General features: G+C 38.7%; 1 protein-coding gene across 1 annotated transcript; it reads right to left on the bottom strand.

The window, feature by feature from the left end:
- Positions 1-519: 519 nt before the first annotated feature.
- Positions 520-16,651, bottom strand: EREG (epiregulin). Its single transcript, XM_061191480.1, has 5 exons — positions 16,545-16,651; positions 4,716-4,802; positions 3,036-3,159; positions 2,253-2,402; positions 520-695 (listed from the first exon to the last, which is right to left on the bottom strand). The coding sequence occupies exons 1-5, from the start codon at positions 16,591-16,593 to the stop codon at positions 614-616; spliced, it is 492 nt and encodes a 163-aa protein (XP_061047463.1). The 5' UTR covers positions 16,594-16,651; the 3' UTR covers positions 520-613.
- Between the last annotated feature and the right edge of the window lie 1,410 nt (positions 16,652-18,061).

Raw genomic sequence — 18,061 nt, 5'->3', positions numbered from 1 at the left:
TCCAGGCAGACAAAGAGTGAGTTATAGCTAAGGATGTGTGTGGAGGGAGCAGAGCCCTCCAGGGTTTAGTTTGTTTCAAATATGTAGTGTTTAGCGCGTGATCTATATTTGCTTCTCCCCAATTCCCACAGCATTACTGTTTTGACACATGGCACAGGCACAGTGGTGCCAACTCGTACATCAGACTATGATATAGTCAAACCAACTATCATTGATTCGAGGAGTAGAAATACATACTTATTAAATTGATTCGACCATATATTTAGGCTTACAGAAACCTGTCACTTGCTGACACTTCCTGAACAATGAACTGGGCATTGCTCACTCCTATGCATTGTACAGAAGGCAAAAAAGCTTTCAATAGAGCATTTAGCCCAGGAAATGATTTCTTACAAAAATATCCATTTTCTTTCTATAGTAAATATTTTGTGTGCATTATACATTAGCAAACAGTCTGTCAAAAATAAAACAAAAATAAAAACTCTTCTTAGTATATTAAAATACATCATTGTTGACTTAACACATGACCCCACATAAATATTATTAATAAAATAGGAATATTAACATAACCAGGTATGCAGTGCATCCCTGCCTATAAGCTTAATGGCACCATTCAGACCTGTGGCAATGCCGGATCCCCTGAGGTCACTCTTTCATATTCCTTCTTTGGTTCTTTACTTTTTCGATTTCTGTACCTAGAAATATTCAGAAAATAAACCATTAACACTGAAGTTAACAGTATTAGGATCAAAGTATGTTAACAAAAGAAACAAATACATGGACGCTAAAGGTACATTAGCATAGTGTTTCCAAAATGACAGAGGTGAATAGGTTTAGGCTGGATGCTAGAGAAGAATGAGGGAGGAAGGGGTAGTTTCTCTGAACAAATAATTTTGGGAGGAAATGGTGAAATGCTGTTAAAGGACTTCTCAAAGGCTTTCACATGATCATGAAAATTGTAAAATTCCAGGAGAGCATGTGACCACGTTTAATCCTGGTCTGTTTTATCCTTTTGTTTTTCCTCTGTCTTTCCTTTCTTTCTTTCTTTCTTTCTTCCTTCCTTCCTCCCTCCCTATCTTTCTTTCTTTCTTTCTCTCTTTCTTTCTTACATTCTACCCATCACATTGATATAATGATATCACCAATAATAATGAAAATAAATCGGGCACTTATTAAGTGACTGACAATGTTCTAAATGCTATATATCCATTATTTATTTTATCCTCACACTTACCATTATCATCCTCATTTTACAGATGAAGAAAATGAAGTACAAATGGGTTACATAACCTGGTCAAGTTCTCCCAGCTAGGATTCATAAATCTATCGTGATTCAGAATCTTCATTCACTCATTCATTAAAGCTATCTTCCTAAAATTTTGAGTTCATTTTCTACCCATTTTGAAGATGAAGCATGTAGCCTTAAGGAAACTGCATAATGTTTTTGCTTAGTAGAAGAATATGATTAGAAAACCTTTGTTTAGCCTTGATTTAGGTATTTGTCAACTAGATGAGCCAGGACATGTCAATTTACTTCTCTGGATCTTACTTTCCCATCTTTATAAAAGATAGGATTGTAGTCAAAGACCGTTCAGGTGCATTTCAGTTTTAATAATATTCAGTTATGTGATCATAACCAATTAAAAAGGCATTACAATTTGGTGAATACTTAGACTCAAGCATGGACCAAATAAATTTAATCTTATAAAAGTAACACTTTTGGAGCTTCAAAAGTAGGAGTGCATTACTGTCAGCAAAAATAAAATAAAATTCACTCAAATCTACACTGAAAAATCTGCACCACTTCCAAAATAAGAAGGATTTCATGGAGGCATTTTAAAGGCAGCTATTATTAACTAAGTCATTCTATTTCTCTACCCTGGTCCTAAGCCTAAAAAATGGCCAATATGATATACTGTCAGTAGCTCAGTGCCCACTCTATATTTTCTCAGTTGTCAGCATATATCAGTACAGCATTGTACATGAAGATGGGAGTGTTGAAGATGGAATTTTGGGGGACTGACATGAACCAATTTTTAAAAGTCAGCTCTTATAATTATCTGGACACTCATTTCTACTAGTCCACATGTTCTGCTGCTAAAACTTCTTTATAAATATCATTAGTGCAGAGTCTATGTTATCCCACTAAAGAATACTTTGCCATATTTTTACCCAGTTTGTAAGTGTGGATTGTATAAAGGTAATTTACAAAAGCAGAGTGATAAAAAACAAAAATAAAAACACTGGCTTACCATCTGCAGAAATAGTATACAGAGCCAGCAACTATGATGAGCAACAAGATAACAAGAATCACAGTCAAAGCCACATATTCTTTGCTCAGAGGCTTTTGGACGGTTAAAATGAAGTGCTCACATCGGACACCAGTGTAACCCACTTCACACCTAAAGGACAATGCAAGAGAAGGATCAGTTATTTAAGAAAGAAATCATGGTTCTGAATTAGTTTTGTAAGAGCTAATCTTCCAATGAAATGCAAGATATTGACAAGGTTTGCCAAAAGTTGTAAAGATGAATTTAGAGACTGACCTTAAAGCTGGCCCAACTTGGATAAAAGAGGCCCACACTGCTCTCAAGCTCAACTGCTGTATTAGAATGATAGTCTGGTTCGGCCGCCAGGGTGGCTGACAATGGTGGTTTGTAAGTTTGAAGTGCTTTTTGTCTAAGTCAGTGGAATCGATTCTTATAACAATGGCTGACATATAAGTCCAGTGAAAAGATTAAGGGCTAAGCTGCTACTGCAGTAAGTATGAGAGGAAGGCATGTGAAGCCCTCCCCATTCTGCAGCCCTGAAGCATCCGTACAATTTGATAACTGCTGTTTGTTCTACCATTTGTTCCCTAACTTAAAAAAAACTCAACTCAATAAAGTTTCTAATCGTACATATAAACTGCATGCTAATAGTACATATAAACGGCAGCCCATGGAAACAATAGAGTAATTATTACAAAAATAAAAAAGAGAGAGAATGTGGGTTTTTAAAAAACTGTTTTTGTTTGCTTGTATTTGGCATATTACCTGCAGTGATTTTCACTCATGTCTACCAGGTAGATGCACTGTCCATGAAAACAGTAGCTGTTCATGTCCGAGCTACACTGCGATATTGACACTTGAGCCACACGTGGATTATCTTCTGTCTGAACTGTGAAAGAAATAGAAAGTGGAATATAGTCTGTTGTTTTCTTTGAAGAATTAATCACCCTTTCATAACAGTAACGACTGAGCTACTGGAACAAAGCAGCTCAGGTATTTTCAGGACAAAAAGTCACTCTAGTTGTCACGTTCCCTAGACCAATAAACAAACTCTGGACCCCCAAAGGAAAATGGCCAACAGGCTAAACAAAACAAAATAAAACCTGGGGGTAAAATTCCCAAACAACAATGTTTAAGGATAGAAAAGGTAAGCTGAAGACACACACACACAAATCATTTTCCTTCACAGTTATTCATTTATCCAAAGTGTGTATAATTTTTTCAAATCTCAGAATAATTCTGACATTCATTACTCCCAAAGCAATTGCAAACTGAATCCATTAATTAATTTAAGAGAGCTTAAATCTATAGTGGGTTTTAAGCCAGCAAGGCTTGTTTTGGTGTGCATTCCCAAACTTTTGGGTTCGGGAAATCAATCACAGTCTCTAACGATGAGACCTGGACATGAACTAGACCAACCTAGAGTTATAAATGCCTCGGTTACACAAACACAACAATGAAAATAGTAGCCTCTTTAGAATAGTGTTGCAACCTACACATAAAATTCACTTTAGAACGTTTTAATTACTAAAATGTGAAGGATCTTTATGAAATAACCAAACAAATCATCTTGATTGTAATACTCTTGTTCAAATAGCCAAAAGTAGGGAGTGAAGCACACCAAACCTCTAGAGAGCACAAAGAAGAAGGACAAGAAAGGAGGTGAAGTTGTTGCAGGAAATACTCTGGTTCCTCAGGAAAACTCTGGACTCAATAACTCAGAGTGAATATAAAGCAGATCTCTCCCTCTCTCTCTCTCTCTCTCTTTTTTTTTTTTTTTTTTTTTTGGTGCCTGGGTGCTATTACTTTTATTTTAGTTTTTAAATTTTATTTCTTTAATTTTTAATTTTTTTTTTTTTTTACTGGAGTATAGTTGCTTTACAGTGTTGTGTTCGTTTCTGCTGTACAACGAAGTGAATCAGCTCTAAAGCAGATCTCTCTTAAACCACATTCAGAGTCCTCTGGGCCCCAAAGAGAAGACCATGCACGGTGTTTAGCATGTATTAAGGACTCCGTTGATTTTTCTGAACGAATGCTGTAACTCAAAATAAAAGACATCATTTGCTCCTTTTACAAAAAATAACAACAAAATACATTGACTGTCTACTGTGTACAAAGTTTAAATTTTCCTGTTTTGCCTCGGATCCAGCTCCTCACAATGGTTTCTCAGCAACGTTCTGAAATGACCAAAGGGAATCTGATTTTCTTTGTTCTCTGTCTCTTTAAGATCAAATCTTTATATATATAACTAGGTGCTCAGTCCCTCTGCCTCCAGTTATTCCTTTATATAATTTTTCCAGATCGCTAGTTCACTGGGTTCTTTTGTTAATACAACAGCTATTTCCCCCCCTTTTTTTCCCACTATCACATATTTATAGTCTTTGAGTTACATTTCTGTTAAGAATGTGTAATTCTTTGATGCAACATTGACAAAGCTGGGCTTACCTAAAGCTGTGCAGTTATCTTCGGACGCTACTGGGATACATGAAGGAATCACAGTTGTACTGAGAACTGCTTGTAGAAGATGGAAACCTATTTATGGAGAAAAATCAAATATATAACTAATGCTTCAAGGAAAGAAACCCTAACCAGATTTCCACATAATTACAGCATTTATTAAGTTCTTTTAATTATTTCAAGTATTTGAGCCATCGAAACCATAAAAAAATAATTCATGGAAACAGGCATATCACTGAAAATAAATGAACCCCCAGCTCTTCTGTCCAAGGGTAAAAGCCCTGGCATTACATTCAGAGTTACAGATTTGACCTACTCTAAACATTTCACGGTAACCTTTTCAAAGACCTGATTTTAAAGACTGATTTCTTAAGAAGCTTAGCAATTGGAAAATTGGAAAATTTCCACCGTTTTACTTCATGATGTGCTCAGAGCAATGCTCCAAGGTAGAAACTATCACAAAGAAGGCTTCAAATAAAACTCAGCTTCTATTTATGGTCACAACTAAACAGGACTCTCAACCTAAGATACATCAGTTGTTGATTTAAGTACCCAAGTTACTCTTTGCATTACACATTAAAATCCATTTTAATGAATAAAATGTAATCTAAGTAAAGTCAGAATATATCTTATCTAATATGGAAAGGAACACACATGCTAGATGAACCACACTGTGACCAAGAATCCAGTTTCTGTCAGCCCAGTAAGAGTTTAAACAAGGAGTTTCATGGTGTTTCCCCACTGAAAAGATAAATGTTGGGAAACAGGCACCAGAATGATTCAAGTAGTTTTCTGAATTGCGTAGAAAGAATAAGAGAATCCTTTTAATTGCACGGATGTTGACTGAAGAGAGTTTTACTCTTCTTAGGAGTCATGTAGTTGCTCTTCACTCTTCCAGGCTATATGAGTAACTGTTATATAGGAAACATTACTGGTGATGGTGATAGTAGTAGGTAGCAGTTAACATTTCTTGCCCACATACTGTATGTGGGCATGGTTCTACCCTCCTTACCTATACTATCTCATTTAATCCACTCAGTGACTCTCTGAAGAAGATACTACTGTTCTCCCCATTAGACATATGAGAAAAGTACGTTAAGTAACTTTCCCAAGATTACATAACAATGTTGTTAATGGGCTGCATTACAGAATCTGGCAACAGGCAATAATACTAGAGTATAATGGACATCACAGGGAACAAACTCAGATAAATGTAACTGAAGCAGAGTATTTAACCCCGTAAGGAGGCAACAAAGTATGTGGAAAGGCAATCTGGGAGAAAACTTGAGCTATGTAATTTTGGACAAATTAATTAAATTCTCTGGATCTCCATTTTCCCTAGTTTATAGAGTTTTGGGGAGAATTAAATGAAATTATATTTTTCTGAAACATCTAACATACCAGAGACTCATGAATGTTCCATGCCACTCAACATCTAGCCTCTGGTTTTAGCAGTAGTATATGTGGGTAGTGGCCTCTACTGGTCTATAACAATGTTATAAATCTCTCTGTACTTTGGTATTTTAAAGGATAATTAATCCATGTAATAAAGAATTTTATTTTATTTTTTCACAATCAGAGGAGGTATGTATATGTTAAGCAAATTGCATATGATTTGGGTAAAACTAAAATTAAAAACTGAACTACACATAAGCATCAGAATTTGCAATTTCTTAATGTTTCAAACTTGACACTGATAACAATCCTGTGAAGTAGTTATTAGCCCCAGACAACCTCAGTGTTAAATTACATGTCTGGTCCAAGACCAATCATCTAGCGACCATAGAAGATAAGAGTTAGGAGTCCATCTTTGGACATCAGGCCTCATAAGCTTTCAATGATTTGAAAATATCTTTGGAGAAGTTTAGAACTATCTCCTCCCCACTCCATAGTTCTCCTACAATATAAATGACACTTCAATTGCTCTTATTGGGGGAAAAAAAAGCTTCTTTCTTAAATGACAAAAAAATGGCTAAAGTTTGGATTCCATTGTCAGTTGAACAGAGATGGAAAAGGATAACTTTGTCCACATAGCTTTCTAGGGTGAATTAGCTAGATTCTCATCCAAGCCAATTTTGTTCTACTTCTCAATATAATTTTGCCATACACTTTCACTACTGAAGAATTACCCCCTTTAATTTATATAGTCTGCTCAGCACAAAGTGGAGTTCTAGATGTGTGTTTTTATATCCCTGACACTCCTATGCCTCCAGGCTTCTTCAACTAATGAGAGCAGATATTACCGATTCTCCCACTGCAAAAGGGCCATTGTGCAAATGCACATTTCTCTCTTTGCAAAGGATCCTTTCTTCATCCTTTGCAGAAATCGGATACTAGCCTTTCCTGTTCCAAATTGCTTACAAAGGCAACCTGTGACTATTATAGAATCCAGCTAATTGCTTTGAGATGTTGTTTATTAGTCTTTTTTTTTTTTTTCTCAAAGATTTTTCGTATTGTTAGTTTTTCCACTGTTGGAAACTTTGTTCCAGTTAGGCCACAAGTGAAATATTTGCCTTTGTGAATTAAAGAATATTCAGGGCAGGGCGTGCCTCCACAAAAACTGGGCTGTCCTAACCTATGACACTCTCTTGGACATAGTCCATCACTCAGGATGGTTTCTGTGAGACTTGGTACATTAATCCAACATTCGGGTATTTTACAGATGGAATTGTAAATAATTTTAAATGCTATTCTCAAATGAAAGTGTTTACAATACAGTTCCATCAATAAACTATCAAAATTGGTTCTAAATCGTGTGTCCATCTACACAGTTCTATTGCCTAAAAGCAGTGGTCCTCAAGTTTTTCTCAACCTCACCTCTGGCCCAGGGCTTTGCAAAATGGTGTAGAGGAATAAGTGGGAATGATCAAAAGATTGAAAAAGTCCACCCATGGAGAATTTTGATATCCAGCACCCTGTCACCCTTATAAATCACTACTCATTAAAGTCATACAGGGAAGGAATAGATGCTAAAGTCCTATCCATATATTTCCTTAATCTTTCAGTTTTTCATGACTTTAGTGTTATTTGAACATAATGATCTCTCTGTAATTCAAATGCAAATCTTATATTTGAGTTTTCAATCTTGACCATGGGTCCCTGCTAAGAAAATAATTCCCTGTGATATTAAAGATTTTAGATAGGGTCAGTGTGTCAGAAAACAGATCTGGTAGCAAGCTCTACATTGGTAACTAAGATACAGAGGAATTCCGTGCTAAATGATAATCTGTAAACTCAAAACTGGCCATTGGAACTTCTGTTTCAATAATGTTATGAAAACAAAACTCCCTTTGGAGGTCATTATTTCTGTCAAATTTCCAGATGGGTTTCAGGAATCTAAAGCTCACCTGTTCATCTCTCTACTTTCATCTTTCAGAGATTTGTTTCCGTGAAACCTCAAATGTGCCAGCAGGAAGTGGCACCAGTGACTCACAGGATACATATCACCTCTACTCCGTGAGTCAGGGCCGAGCCTATACCTTACACGATACTGGGGACAGCGCGTGGGAGCGGTTGAGTAGCATCACCCCAGTGGGGGGAGCACTAAATGTCGTGGGCCTTGGGGCACTAAGTAAGAAGTGCTTGCCTGATAGTCAGGAGGAATGCCAGATGTAGAAAGCATCCTTTTTATTGTATATGGTTTATTTTGTCCTTGCCTCCTTATGGCCACACTGAGGGGTCATCTCGAAGGAGGCTGAGATTTGGTGACTGGCTGACCAAGCCTATTCCTCAATAATCAATTGCAATTCTCAGAGATAAAATGGCTTTCCTGAATAACAATCAAGCAAATAAAAACGACCCAAAATAAAATGAGATAGGTTACAGAATGAAAAGGATGCACCTTATTTTCCCAATTTCACCTTTTAGGCTATTTAGACTGGAACAGCAAATTCATAATGAATCATAGTATTTGCCCAACCCCAAAACAGGCAGCAAAATCTGCTTTGTTCACACTTTTGCTGTGGTCACATGCCTACCTCTTTATGGACTGTTAGTTTTCTACCTTCTTCCAGGGCAGTCTGTAATTTTAGGATTTGTCTGTAACATAGTAGGCTTGTTAGGTCTTGTATACTTTCAAGGAGCGAATATGCCTTTACCACTTCCAGATGCCTTTTTGTCTCAAATCCACTATTAGATAAAGTCTTGTTCCACTTCGTTAAAATAACTGTAAACTATCACATCAGACACTGAAAACAACTATTGTCAGTACTTTCTAGTAACAGCCTATGTTTTCAGAGAATATATATATATATGTGTGTATGTACATATATATCAAAATATATATCTATATATCATGAATCTTGCTTCCTACCAGCAATCATTTTCTTCCTACAGTTTTTCAACATTAACCTTATCACTAAGCTTCATTAAAGTAAAAGCCAACAACTATTTGAGATAAAAACAGGATAACAGGGTGAAACCAGAGGTTGATATAATAATGGGTTACAAATAAGTCTTTAAGTCTGAGTTTCAAATATAGCCATAAGATCTTCCTTGTCAAGTGTCAAGAAAAGATTTAATACGTCATGTTTTTCAGTTCAGAGACATTAAAGTAAACTCTTCAATTTTGGTAGTAATTTCTAAATCATACCTCAAAGTGCTCATATATTTTAGTGATCATACAATACTATACTTAATGCTCTCATAATGCAGGAGAAATCATATCAACTATTGTATAAAGGATACAATTTGTACTAATCTGGGTGTTCTGGAATTTTGTGACTAAAAGCTCTAAATATGGAACTTGCCCCTCCTAAAACCAAAGATTCATCTCTATAGTATTATTTCAAATGATCTATTGAAACTGTATTTTTTTTTTTTTCTTTAAGATAATGTTACACAGAAGGGTCTTTTTAGAACCTTTTCTGTCTTCACTCCCTTCCATCATGCTTCTCACACTATCCCTATTGATCCAATTCAGAAATTTAAATTACTATTACATTATTGTCTCAAAAAAATCTTCTAAAGGAGCAACAGTTTGGATTATAAGTGTTTGTCATTTGCCTTTTTTCATTATGGTCATATTGTGGACTACAGCTTTGAAAACTTAATGACATTTTTAGAAGCATATTGTCTATCATATCATTCATTCTTTATAGAAGCCTATTGCCAAAAATGAATTTGCAAAAGGATAGAGTTTTAATCAGTAATCATCAAAAAAAAGAGGAGAAAATGAGTATATAAAAGATAATTTTAAAAGCCTTAAAGTTAATTACACTTCATTCTGAGAATCTGTGTAATGCACCTAGCATAATGGAAGGTGCTAAGAAATTTTATTTTGTGAAAATATATTTTTTTGGTTAACACTGGAGACTTCAACTTTCGTGAGAAGCACAAGTTCATCTGTAGTATGATGGTAGGGTGGGAATGGCTTAATTATACTTGATAAATGGGAAAGAAGGAGAGCAGCTTAGCTCTCTTATACTTACTTTTAGTAACTACATGTCTCTAAGAATATTTGTTCAATAAATACCTACTGAGATTTTTCTATATGCAAGATACTGAACGAGCTGCTGAAAGGAAAACTGATGCAAAGGACACAGCTCCTGTTCTAACTAGAGTTAATGAGGCTAGACTCCAGGTGGTGGCGAGAGAAAGAGAGAATTCATAGATGACACCAAGTTTCTGGCCAGAAAATACCAAGGAAGGTGGTACCAGTAAAAGAGTCGATAACATAGGTAGGACAGCAGGTTTGTGGTGGCATCTGCAGCTAGTAGACATGAAGGAGGACATAATGAGAGAAGGAATTTGAGTTTTTAGTTCATATATCATCTATTTATATTTATGAGGCACTTGGGAAAACATATCTTGAGTAAAACAAGAATGGAGTTGATGGAGTCTATTTGAAAATCATACGAGGAAATATCACCTTTAAAGGCATAGGAGTCATTCAAATGTTCCACGGGAAATAGTATGCAATGGAAAATAATAGAACTTTGGGAAATAGGTGATAAGGAGTGGATAGAAATGGCCAAGGAATTTGGGGAAAAAAGGAAGTTCAGTCTTGCGGGAGCCAAGAGAGCAGCGTTACAAAAGGAGGCATGGGGTGGTCAGCAATGCAATGATTGAAGAAAGTATGAGTAACTCCATCATAAATAAGATTCATCATTATTCAGGGAAAATAGTGTTAAAATCAGCAATAAAAAATTGCTAAGTTGATTTTTTTAACACTAGCATTGGTTTTATATTTGCATCCAGCTTACCATTAATATGAATTTTATTTGTCTTGGTAACTCAAGCACTGATTATTCAAACTGTGAATTATGAGTGGCAATGCGTTATAGCAATGGAAAACACATTAGCTAACGCTTCTCACCCTGGAGTAATTTTGTCAACCAGGGGCATTGAGCAATGTCTGGAGACATTTTTGGTTGTCACCACTTGGGGTGGGTGGGGTGCTACTGACATCTAGTGGGTAGAGACCAGGATTGCTGCTAAACACTCTGCAACGCATAGGACAGTCCACAGCAAAGAATTATCCAGTCTGTAATGTAAACAGACCCAAGGCTGAAAAACCCTGCAGTAGACCCGTGAGGTATGGAGTCCAGTTCTAGCTCAGATACTAAGCTTATCCCTCTGAAGCTAGGTTTCCTTATCTCTGAAAATATCACCTAGGCTTGGGGTGGAGTGGAGGCGGAGATGGAATTTAGATTAGATTACGCTAAGGTTCCTTTCATTTCTAAAACAATACTTTTCTTTTTCTTACTGACTATCCGTCATTCAGTCATATCACTGTCCGACCTCTCTCTCTCTCTCTCTTTCTCTTTCTCTCCCTCTCCCTCTCCCTCTCTCTCTCTCTCTCCCTCTCCCTCTCTCTCTCTCTCTCTCCCCCCCCTCTCTCTCCCTCTCTCTCTCTCTCTCCCTCTCCCTCTCCCTCTCCCTCTCCCTCTCTCTGTCTCTCTCTCACACACACACACACACACACACACACTGTGATATACTTAAATTTTGTTAGGCATACCATCAGTGAATACAGACTACATTAAGAGATAGAAATGGGAAAAATAGGGAAGAAAAGGTATTCAACTTTATTATTAAATAGAATTGAATTTTCAAAAACTATTGCTCAGCCATAATATTTTGCTCCTCAAGCACATTTTCAAAGAACAGCTGGTTGAGTCAAAACATAGTGCTGCGAACTCTAAATAAAGTACCATTCTAATCACCCATCCAACAACATTTATTGAGTGATTAACGTAAGTCTGTTACAATGTGAATGATAAAAGATAAGTACAGCACCAGTTAGGAGAGACAGGGCCAGATACACACAGTGTGACGTGAAAAGGGTAGGACCGAAGGATTCAGAGGGATGCAAAGGGGTGGGGGGCAGATTGCACATTTATTTTCCAGTGGTGAGGGAAAGATGAAAGGGGCTATCAGAGAAGGCTTGATACTTTTCTTCAGTCTTAAAGGATGAGGGGAACTTTCACCGAAAGTGAAGAGTGAGTTGGGAGCATCCACAGTAGACGATACAGCATATTCATAAATGGAGACTTACACTCTGGGTAACTCACTTCTTTTTAAGTCTGTTTTCTCATTTGTAAACTGGGAATAGTAACACTTTTCCTGGCTAAGGGAGTTATTATAAAGATCAAATGAGGCATTTTTCTAAAAAAGCACTTGCTGCTATTGATAACAGCTCTAATTTCAAAAGTGTTTTTTATTATTTTAATATTATGATATCTATAATGTCCATATATAATAACCTGACAACATAGTTATTATGATCTCCATTTTACAGATGACAAAACTGAGGCTCAAAGAGGAATAAATCCTTCCAAAAGTATGAAATAAAAGAACTGGGGTGTGAAACCTATATTCTATATACTATGTCTCTTGATTCAAAACTATACAGTTTGACTAACACACCATTGTAAAGCAATTATACTCCAATAAAAACGTTAAAAAAATATATACAGTTTGACACACATACGTGTGTGTGTATATATAAACATATATATTTATACATATATATGAGGAAGAGAGGCTTTTCCCCTTATCCTGAGGACTTTCAAGAGGATTTGTATTTAACTCACTTTCATGCCTCAAATTTAAAATTCAGGATTTTGGACCTAAGTAATTAAGGGTTAACATTTTTTTCTGGACAATTATCAAGTTGTCTTGTGTGTTATAAATAGTGTTCTAGTTAATTAAATCATTACTTTAACCTAGAATGTCACTGAACCTTTATTTGCCCTATAACCAGACATGCACTCTTACATAAACTGCATTGCCAGAGGACACTGAGTCTGTCGCATTACTTCATTTTTCCAAAGGTTCCAGAATTGCCATACCAAGGCAATGTTTGTCAGGCTGCTCCTCCCTGAGGACCTCTCCTATTACAGCTCTAGGGAGTCTTCCCATTGTCTTCTGAAGGAAGCTCAACAGCAGTTACAGCCATATGAATTAGACAATTTGCATAGGCCTATACTCAGAGTGAAGACTGACAGATGAGGAAGCCACACCTTAATTTACCTCTTTAAAAAGGATTTCTTACTTGACATTTGCATCTCCTCGGTGATTATTAACCAGGAAATGGGAGATTCTTGGGCAAAAATGAACAGAAGACATTCAAATTCAATTTTTCCAAAGTGATTATGTGAATATTGCACTTTTTTTTAACCAAAGAAGTATGTCTATTTCCTCACTGTTAATAGAAGTGTGCTGTAGATTCCAACTTGATCCCTTATCAATACTACATTCAATTCACAATATTGTGAATGATCTGGGGAACAAAAAGGATGTGGGTTTCCTCTCCTTGATTGCTTTACTTACTATACATCTAGGAAAGTATAAAAATAGAAACAAAGGCCTCAGTCAACTGATGTCAATGATGGCTTCATAATAAAAGTCATTTCCTGGGTATTAAAAATGCTGAATATAGGTTAAGTAAAAATTTAACATATTAACATAAGGAAATAATTGTATCTTTTCTGTGCTTGATTTTGAGTGATACCATAAAGTACCATTTTTGCACAAATACCAGTCCCCATAACAGATTCTAAGCCCTGGGGCAGTCCTGAGACTACTCTGGAACTTCTCTATTAGAACCTGTTACTTTTATTATGCTTCTGATAACTCTGAGAACCTCTGGCTCTTTACACATTGCTCCAGAATGACCTTGACATTTGCCATCTCTAAATCCTTGTAAGGTACCTGACTTCACTGAGCCTCAGTTTCTTCATTTGTCAAACTGGTCTAATCACACCTACCTCCTATAGTGTTTTAAGGAGCAAAGGAGATGATACGTGGAGAACACCTAACACACGACATGGTCGGCTCACAGGAGGCATTTGATAACTGTTAGCTCCCTTCCCAGCTCCTGGATTTGGGCCTCAGTGCTGAACCACACACCCCAATTGCCCAAGCTGTTCATGTGGCAAGATGATGCGGAAGGCAGCTAGAATACCTGGACCAAAACCCAGACTGGAGAGGCCTGTCATCCTGTTTCTACCTATGATGTGTCATCTCAGGTTGTGCCAGCACCAGGCAGCTCGTAAACTCTCAGGGTCAAAAGAAAAGATCTGAGGCGAGCCATTGCCTCATTGAGATCCGCGCTTCTCAGGTTTCAAGAAAGAATGTTTATTCTGCTCAATTCTCTGTCATTGTGAAATGAAGTGGGCATCAATTGTCTTGGATCTGTCATTCAGGAACACGCTCAAAAGCCCGTTTGGGTATCAATGAACATAGTCTGACTTTTAGATCAAGAGCCCCTAAACATTAATTGCAGAACTCAAGCGAAAAATTTCTCCTGTTCATCCTGCAACAATCAAAGATTAGAAATGACCATTTAACTCTAAAATTATATATTATTTAGAAATGCATTATCTAGTTTGAGGTATCTCAACCCTTTTACTTAACGATGAGTAAGCTCAAAGTGCCAGCAAACCTGGGTGCGAACTTTTTCAGTGTAGCTTTGCTTTTCTATGGGACACCGGCTAATAGTTTCCCCATATATAAAGCAAGAACATCAATATCAAATATTTATAAAATGTAAAGGTAACCAAATGATTGTGGGGTGTGTGTAGCAATTTAAATCTGCATGTGTTGGAGACAGAGGATGGAAATGAAAGTGTCTGTATTTTTTCCACAGATATAAATACATGTGAATTCCACAAAAAAAAAGCGATAATAAAATGTTTGCTGAAATCTAAAATAACTCTTTCCTTCTTTTGAAGGCTAGACATTTGGGAAAAGTATTTCTAGGTAATCTTTTGTTTGGGGGGGAAATGGCAATTTCAGAAGTAACAGGTGGCCTTGCCTTTTTTCCATGTGCTTTGGAATAAGACTATTGAACTTGCATACCTGAATAGAGTACAGAGATATGATATAGAACTTCAAACAGGAACTTTCCTAGTGGCAGGGAAATATCTCAACAAACTGGGAAAACAGAAACTGACCTAGCTCATTTGGAAATGGGCTTGGCAGCTGATGAAATAGGTGAACTATAATTAAGTAATGCAATAAAGGAGTTAAGCACTTTTATGACAACAAAAACACACAACACATATGCTAGGTAGGTAGTAAGCAGGTTATTCAGAGGCTCTTGCTGTCTCAAATTAGCATATTCAATGAGTGGCCCAAACAGACACTTGCATTGTTCAGAGCAACCTTACAGGTGGAAAAAAAAGTGCTAAGCTATTCTGATCTCTAGGTTAATTTCTAACTTTAGGAAGACTGTCACCTTTTTCACGGAGACTTCAAAACAAAGATAGCAAAGCCACATTATTTACTGAGAACCTTCTAGCACGTCGTTCTTAGTACAGTTTTGGTAGAAACCACAGATCCAGTTTCCACCTATGTCCTTGAAGTTGGACAAGTAAGTTACAACTATGCGTAGTATGCATTTCATTAGGTTTCCCAACCCGTAAGATAAGGCCTGTCGAAATAATAATTGAACTGTCACATCCTGCACAGGTAGAGTGAGTTAGGGGAATTCGCCTCATTGCAACTCCAGAAAAAAAGCGAGATTGGCAACCTTTATTTCCTTATTAAAATTTTCATATACAGCTCCAAATTCCTCTTGAAGTTTAGGAATTCGCAATATATATTTTTAAACCAGGAAAGTTAACGATTTTTTTCCCCCTGTCCACAAGAACTAAATTATCTCAAATAAGAAGACAAGCATTAAAGTACGCTCAGCCATTGCAGAATACAAGGGTGCAAGTAGCTGCGAGCGAAAAGAGCCCGACCAGCCCGCGGGGGAAACCGGAAGCAGCAGGTGTTGGCGTCCAAGGGCCTCCATGAGTACCCGGACCTGCGCGTGTCCCTCCCGCTCCGGCTACGCAAACAGCCTTTTCATTCTCTGGAGCCTCAGCGAAGCTGGCACCGCTGCACGCCAACGCCCCCAGACGCTTAACCCGGCTTGATTTAGAAAACTGAAGGCAAGACAGGCGGAACAGCGTTTCTTTCCTAGGCGCGGGTCTTGTCCCTACTCACGCCTCCTGTCCCCGCCCCCAGCCCGGTTTTCCCGTCTTTTGGATTTCTAGAGCTGTCAGATTTTCAAAAGGAAACAAACAACAAACCCGAAATCTTTTCAACTTTTTATTTCGCCTAATACGGAGCTATATTACTTCATGCAGAACACACAGACCAAGTTCATCTATCCGTGCAAGGTATTTTTAACACCAGCCCCTTCCCCTACCCCACCCTCTTCCATCGCCGGCTGGAGGGAAAGACGGGCTCGCCTAACGAGAGACGTCGTTCGAAACGGAGTACACTGGAGTCTGGTGGAAAGCGCGGTACTTGTCAAAGGACAGCTGCCCCGGGGCCGCCTTAGTCTCGTCTTCCGCAGCGGGAAGGGGCGGGGGGACTCACCCAAGCAGAGCAGTGGCGCGGAGACCCGGCGGGCACGGCGCGGCTCCATCCTCCTCCCCGCGTCAGCGTGTGCGGGGCGCGGGCGTGGCCTGGGCGGCGGGCGGCGGGCGGCGGGCGGCGGGCGGCGGGCGGGGGCCGGCGGCGGCGGCGGGTGCTGCTGGAGCTGCGGGGGCCACGCGTCGGCAGCTTTTCCCTCCGACACCCGGTCTGTAGGGCAAGTGAGCTCCACAGTCCCGCGCCGAGACCTTTATAAGTACGGGGAGGGGCCTGGGGACTGAGGACTAACTAGTGTGTCCGGAGTTTCATAATCGCCCCCGGGGGAGGAGTGGCCGGAGGACTGTCCGGATGTTATCCTCTCTCTCCGAACACCTGCGAGTGGCTGAGGAATGAAACAATGCGCTTCGGGTGAGCCGGGGACTACTCCCCAAACTTTTGCAGCTCCCTCTCGGGCTCCTGCGGGGGGAGGTAGGGAGCGTGAACCAGACGGGTCGGTTTGCTCTGTGGGACCACCTGCTGGATAGTGGGTGGTTTTAGTTGCTCTGGGTGACAGGCGTAACTTGAGTCAGCCAGTCTTCCAGTCAAGGCTGGAGTTCCCAGTACGTGCATTTGGAGAGCTGTGTGTGTGTGTGTGAGTGACTTACGGACATTCTTGAAACTTGTCAGTGGCTCAAGGACTTTCTTTGTGTTCACACCCACCACTGCCCAGAGTTGCTTTTTGTGTCTACAGCTTCTTTCGAAGCCCCTCTGCTTCCTACGTGGTACAGGCATTTATGGCTTCAAAATCTAGTGATTATGAAGAAATAATCATAATTATTTCTTCATAATCATCATTTCTTCCCCTGAATGATGTTTCCCCCATCCATCAGCCTGCTGCTTTTGATTTAACTTCCCTGAACTTTGCCTTAATCCTGTCACTCCGCTGTACAGAATCTTTCAGTGACTTCCCGTTGCCTTTTGGACAAGGCCAGACGCAAATGTAAAGCCAACAGTCTTTTCAACCTCAGCTCCCACTAGTTCACCGGACAAATTTTCTCGCCCCAGCCAGCCTGGGCAACTCACTTTGCCTTTGCTTATTCCCACTTTCCTCCCTGTGCTGGCGGAGTCACAGTTTGGGGAAATGGCTGCCTTTTACTGGAGCTGGTCAAATCCTACTCACTTTCCTGGTTCTCCTCAAGGGTCTGGATTTCTTGACCCTACAGGGATCTCTCTCCATTCTGATCTGTTACAGCTTGTATTGTTTATCTTTCCCCTAGACTCAGAATTCTAGATGTGGTACTTCATACCTGATGAAACTACTTTGAACTGTTTAACTTTTCTTGTTTGTCAGTCATATGTTCAGATCTGTATGAATACATAAATTGCCTTACTTGTTATTGTATTTCCCCTGTAGGGCCTGAAAACTGTGGGTCAATACAGCAGTACTGACAGCATAGTTGAATAGAAAGTGGAATCTAATGGATGTTGGTTAACTCCTTACCTTTCTACTTTTGTTTTCTTCTTATTATTTCTTTCCTTTT

The sequence above is a fragment of the Eubalaena glacialis genome, chromosome 5 (assembly GCF_028564815.1).
Source record: "Eubalaena glacialis isolate mEubGla1 chromosome 5, mEubGla1.1.hap2.+ XY, whole genome shotgun sequence".
NCBI lineage: Eukaryota > Metazoa > Chordata > Mammalia > Artiodactyla > Balaenidae > Eubalaena > Eubalaena glacialis.
The sequence above is the reverse complement of the archived record's forward strand: the minus strand, read 5'-3'. Positions and strand labels throughout refer to the sequence as shown.

What these genes read in the sequence shown, in the direction of transcription:
- EREG (XM_061191480.1), bottom strand. Translation starts at nt 16,593, where the DNA reads ATGGAGCCGCGCCGTGCCCGCCGGGTCTCCGCGCCACTGCTCTGCTTG. An exon ending in CGCGCCACTGCTCTGCTTGG is followed by an intron (nt 4,803 to 16,544) that starts GTGAGTCCCCCC and finishes CTCCATAAATAG; the next exon opens with GTTTCCATCTTCTACAAGCA. An exon ending in ATGAGTGAAAATCACTGCAG is followed by an intron (nt 2,403 to 3,035) that starts GTAATATGCCAA and finishes ATTGTCCTTTAG; the next exon opens with GTGTGAAGTGGGTTACACTG.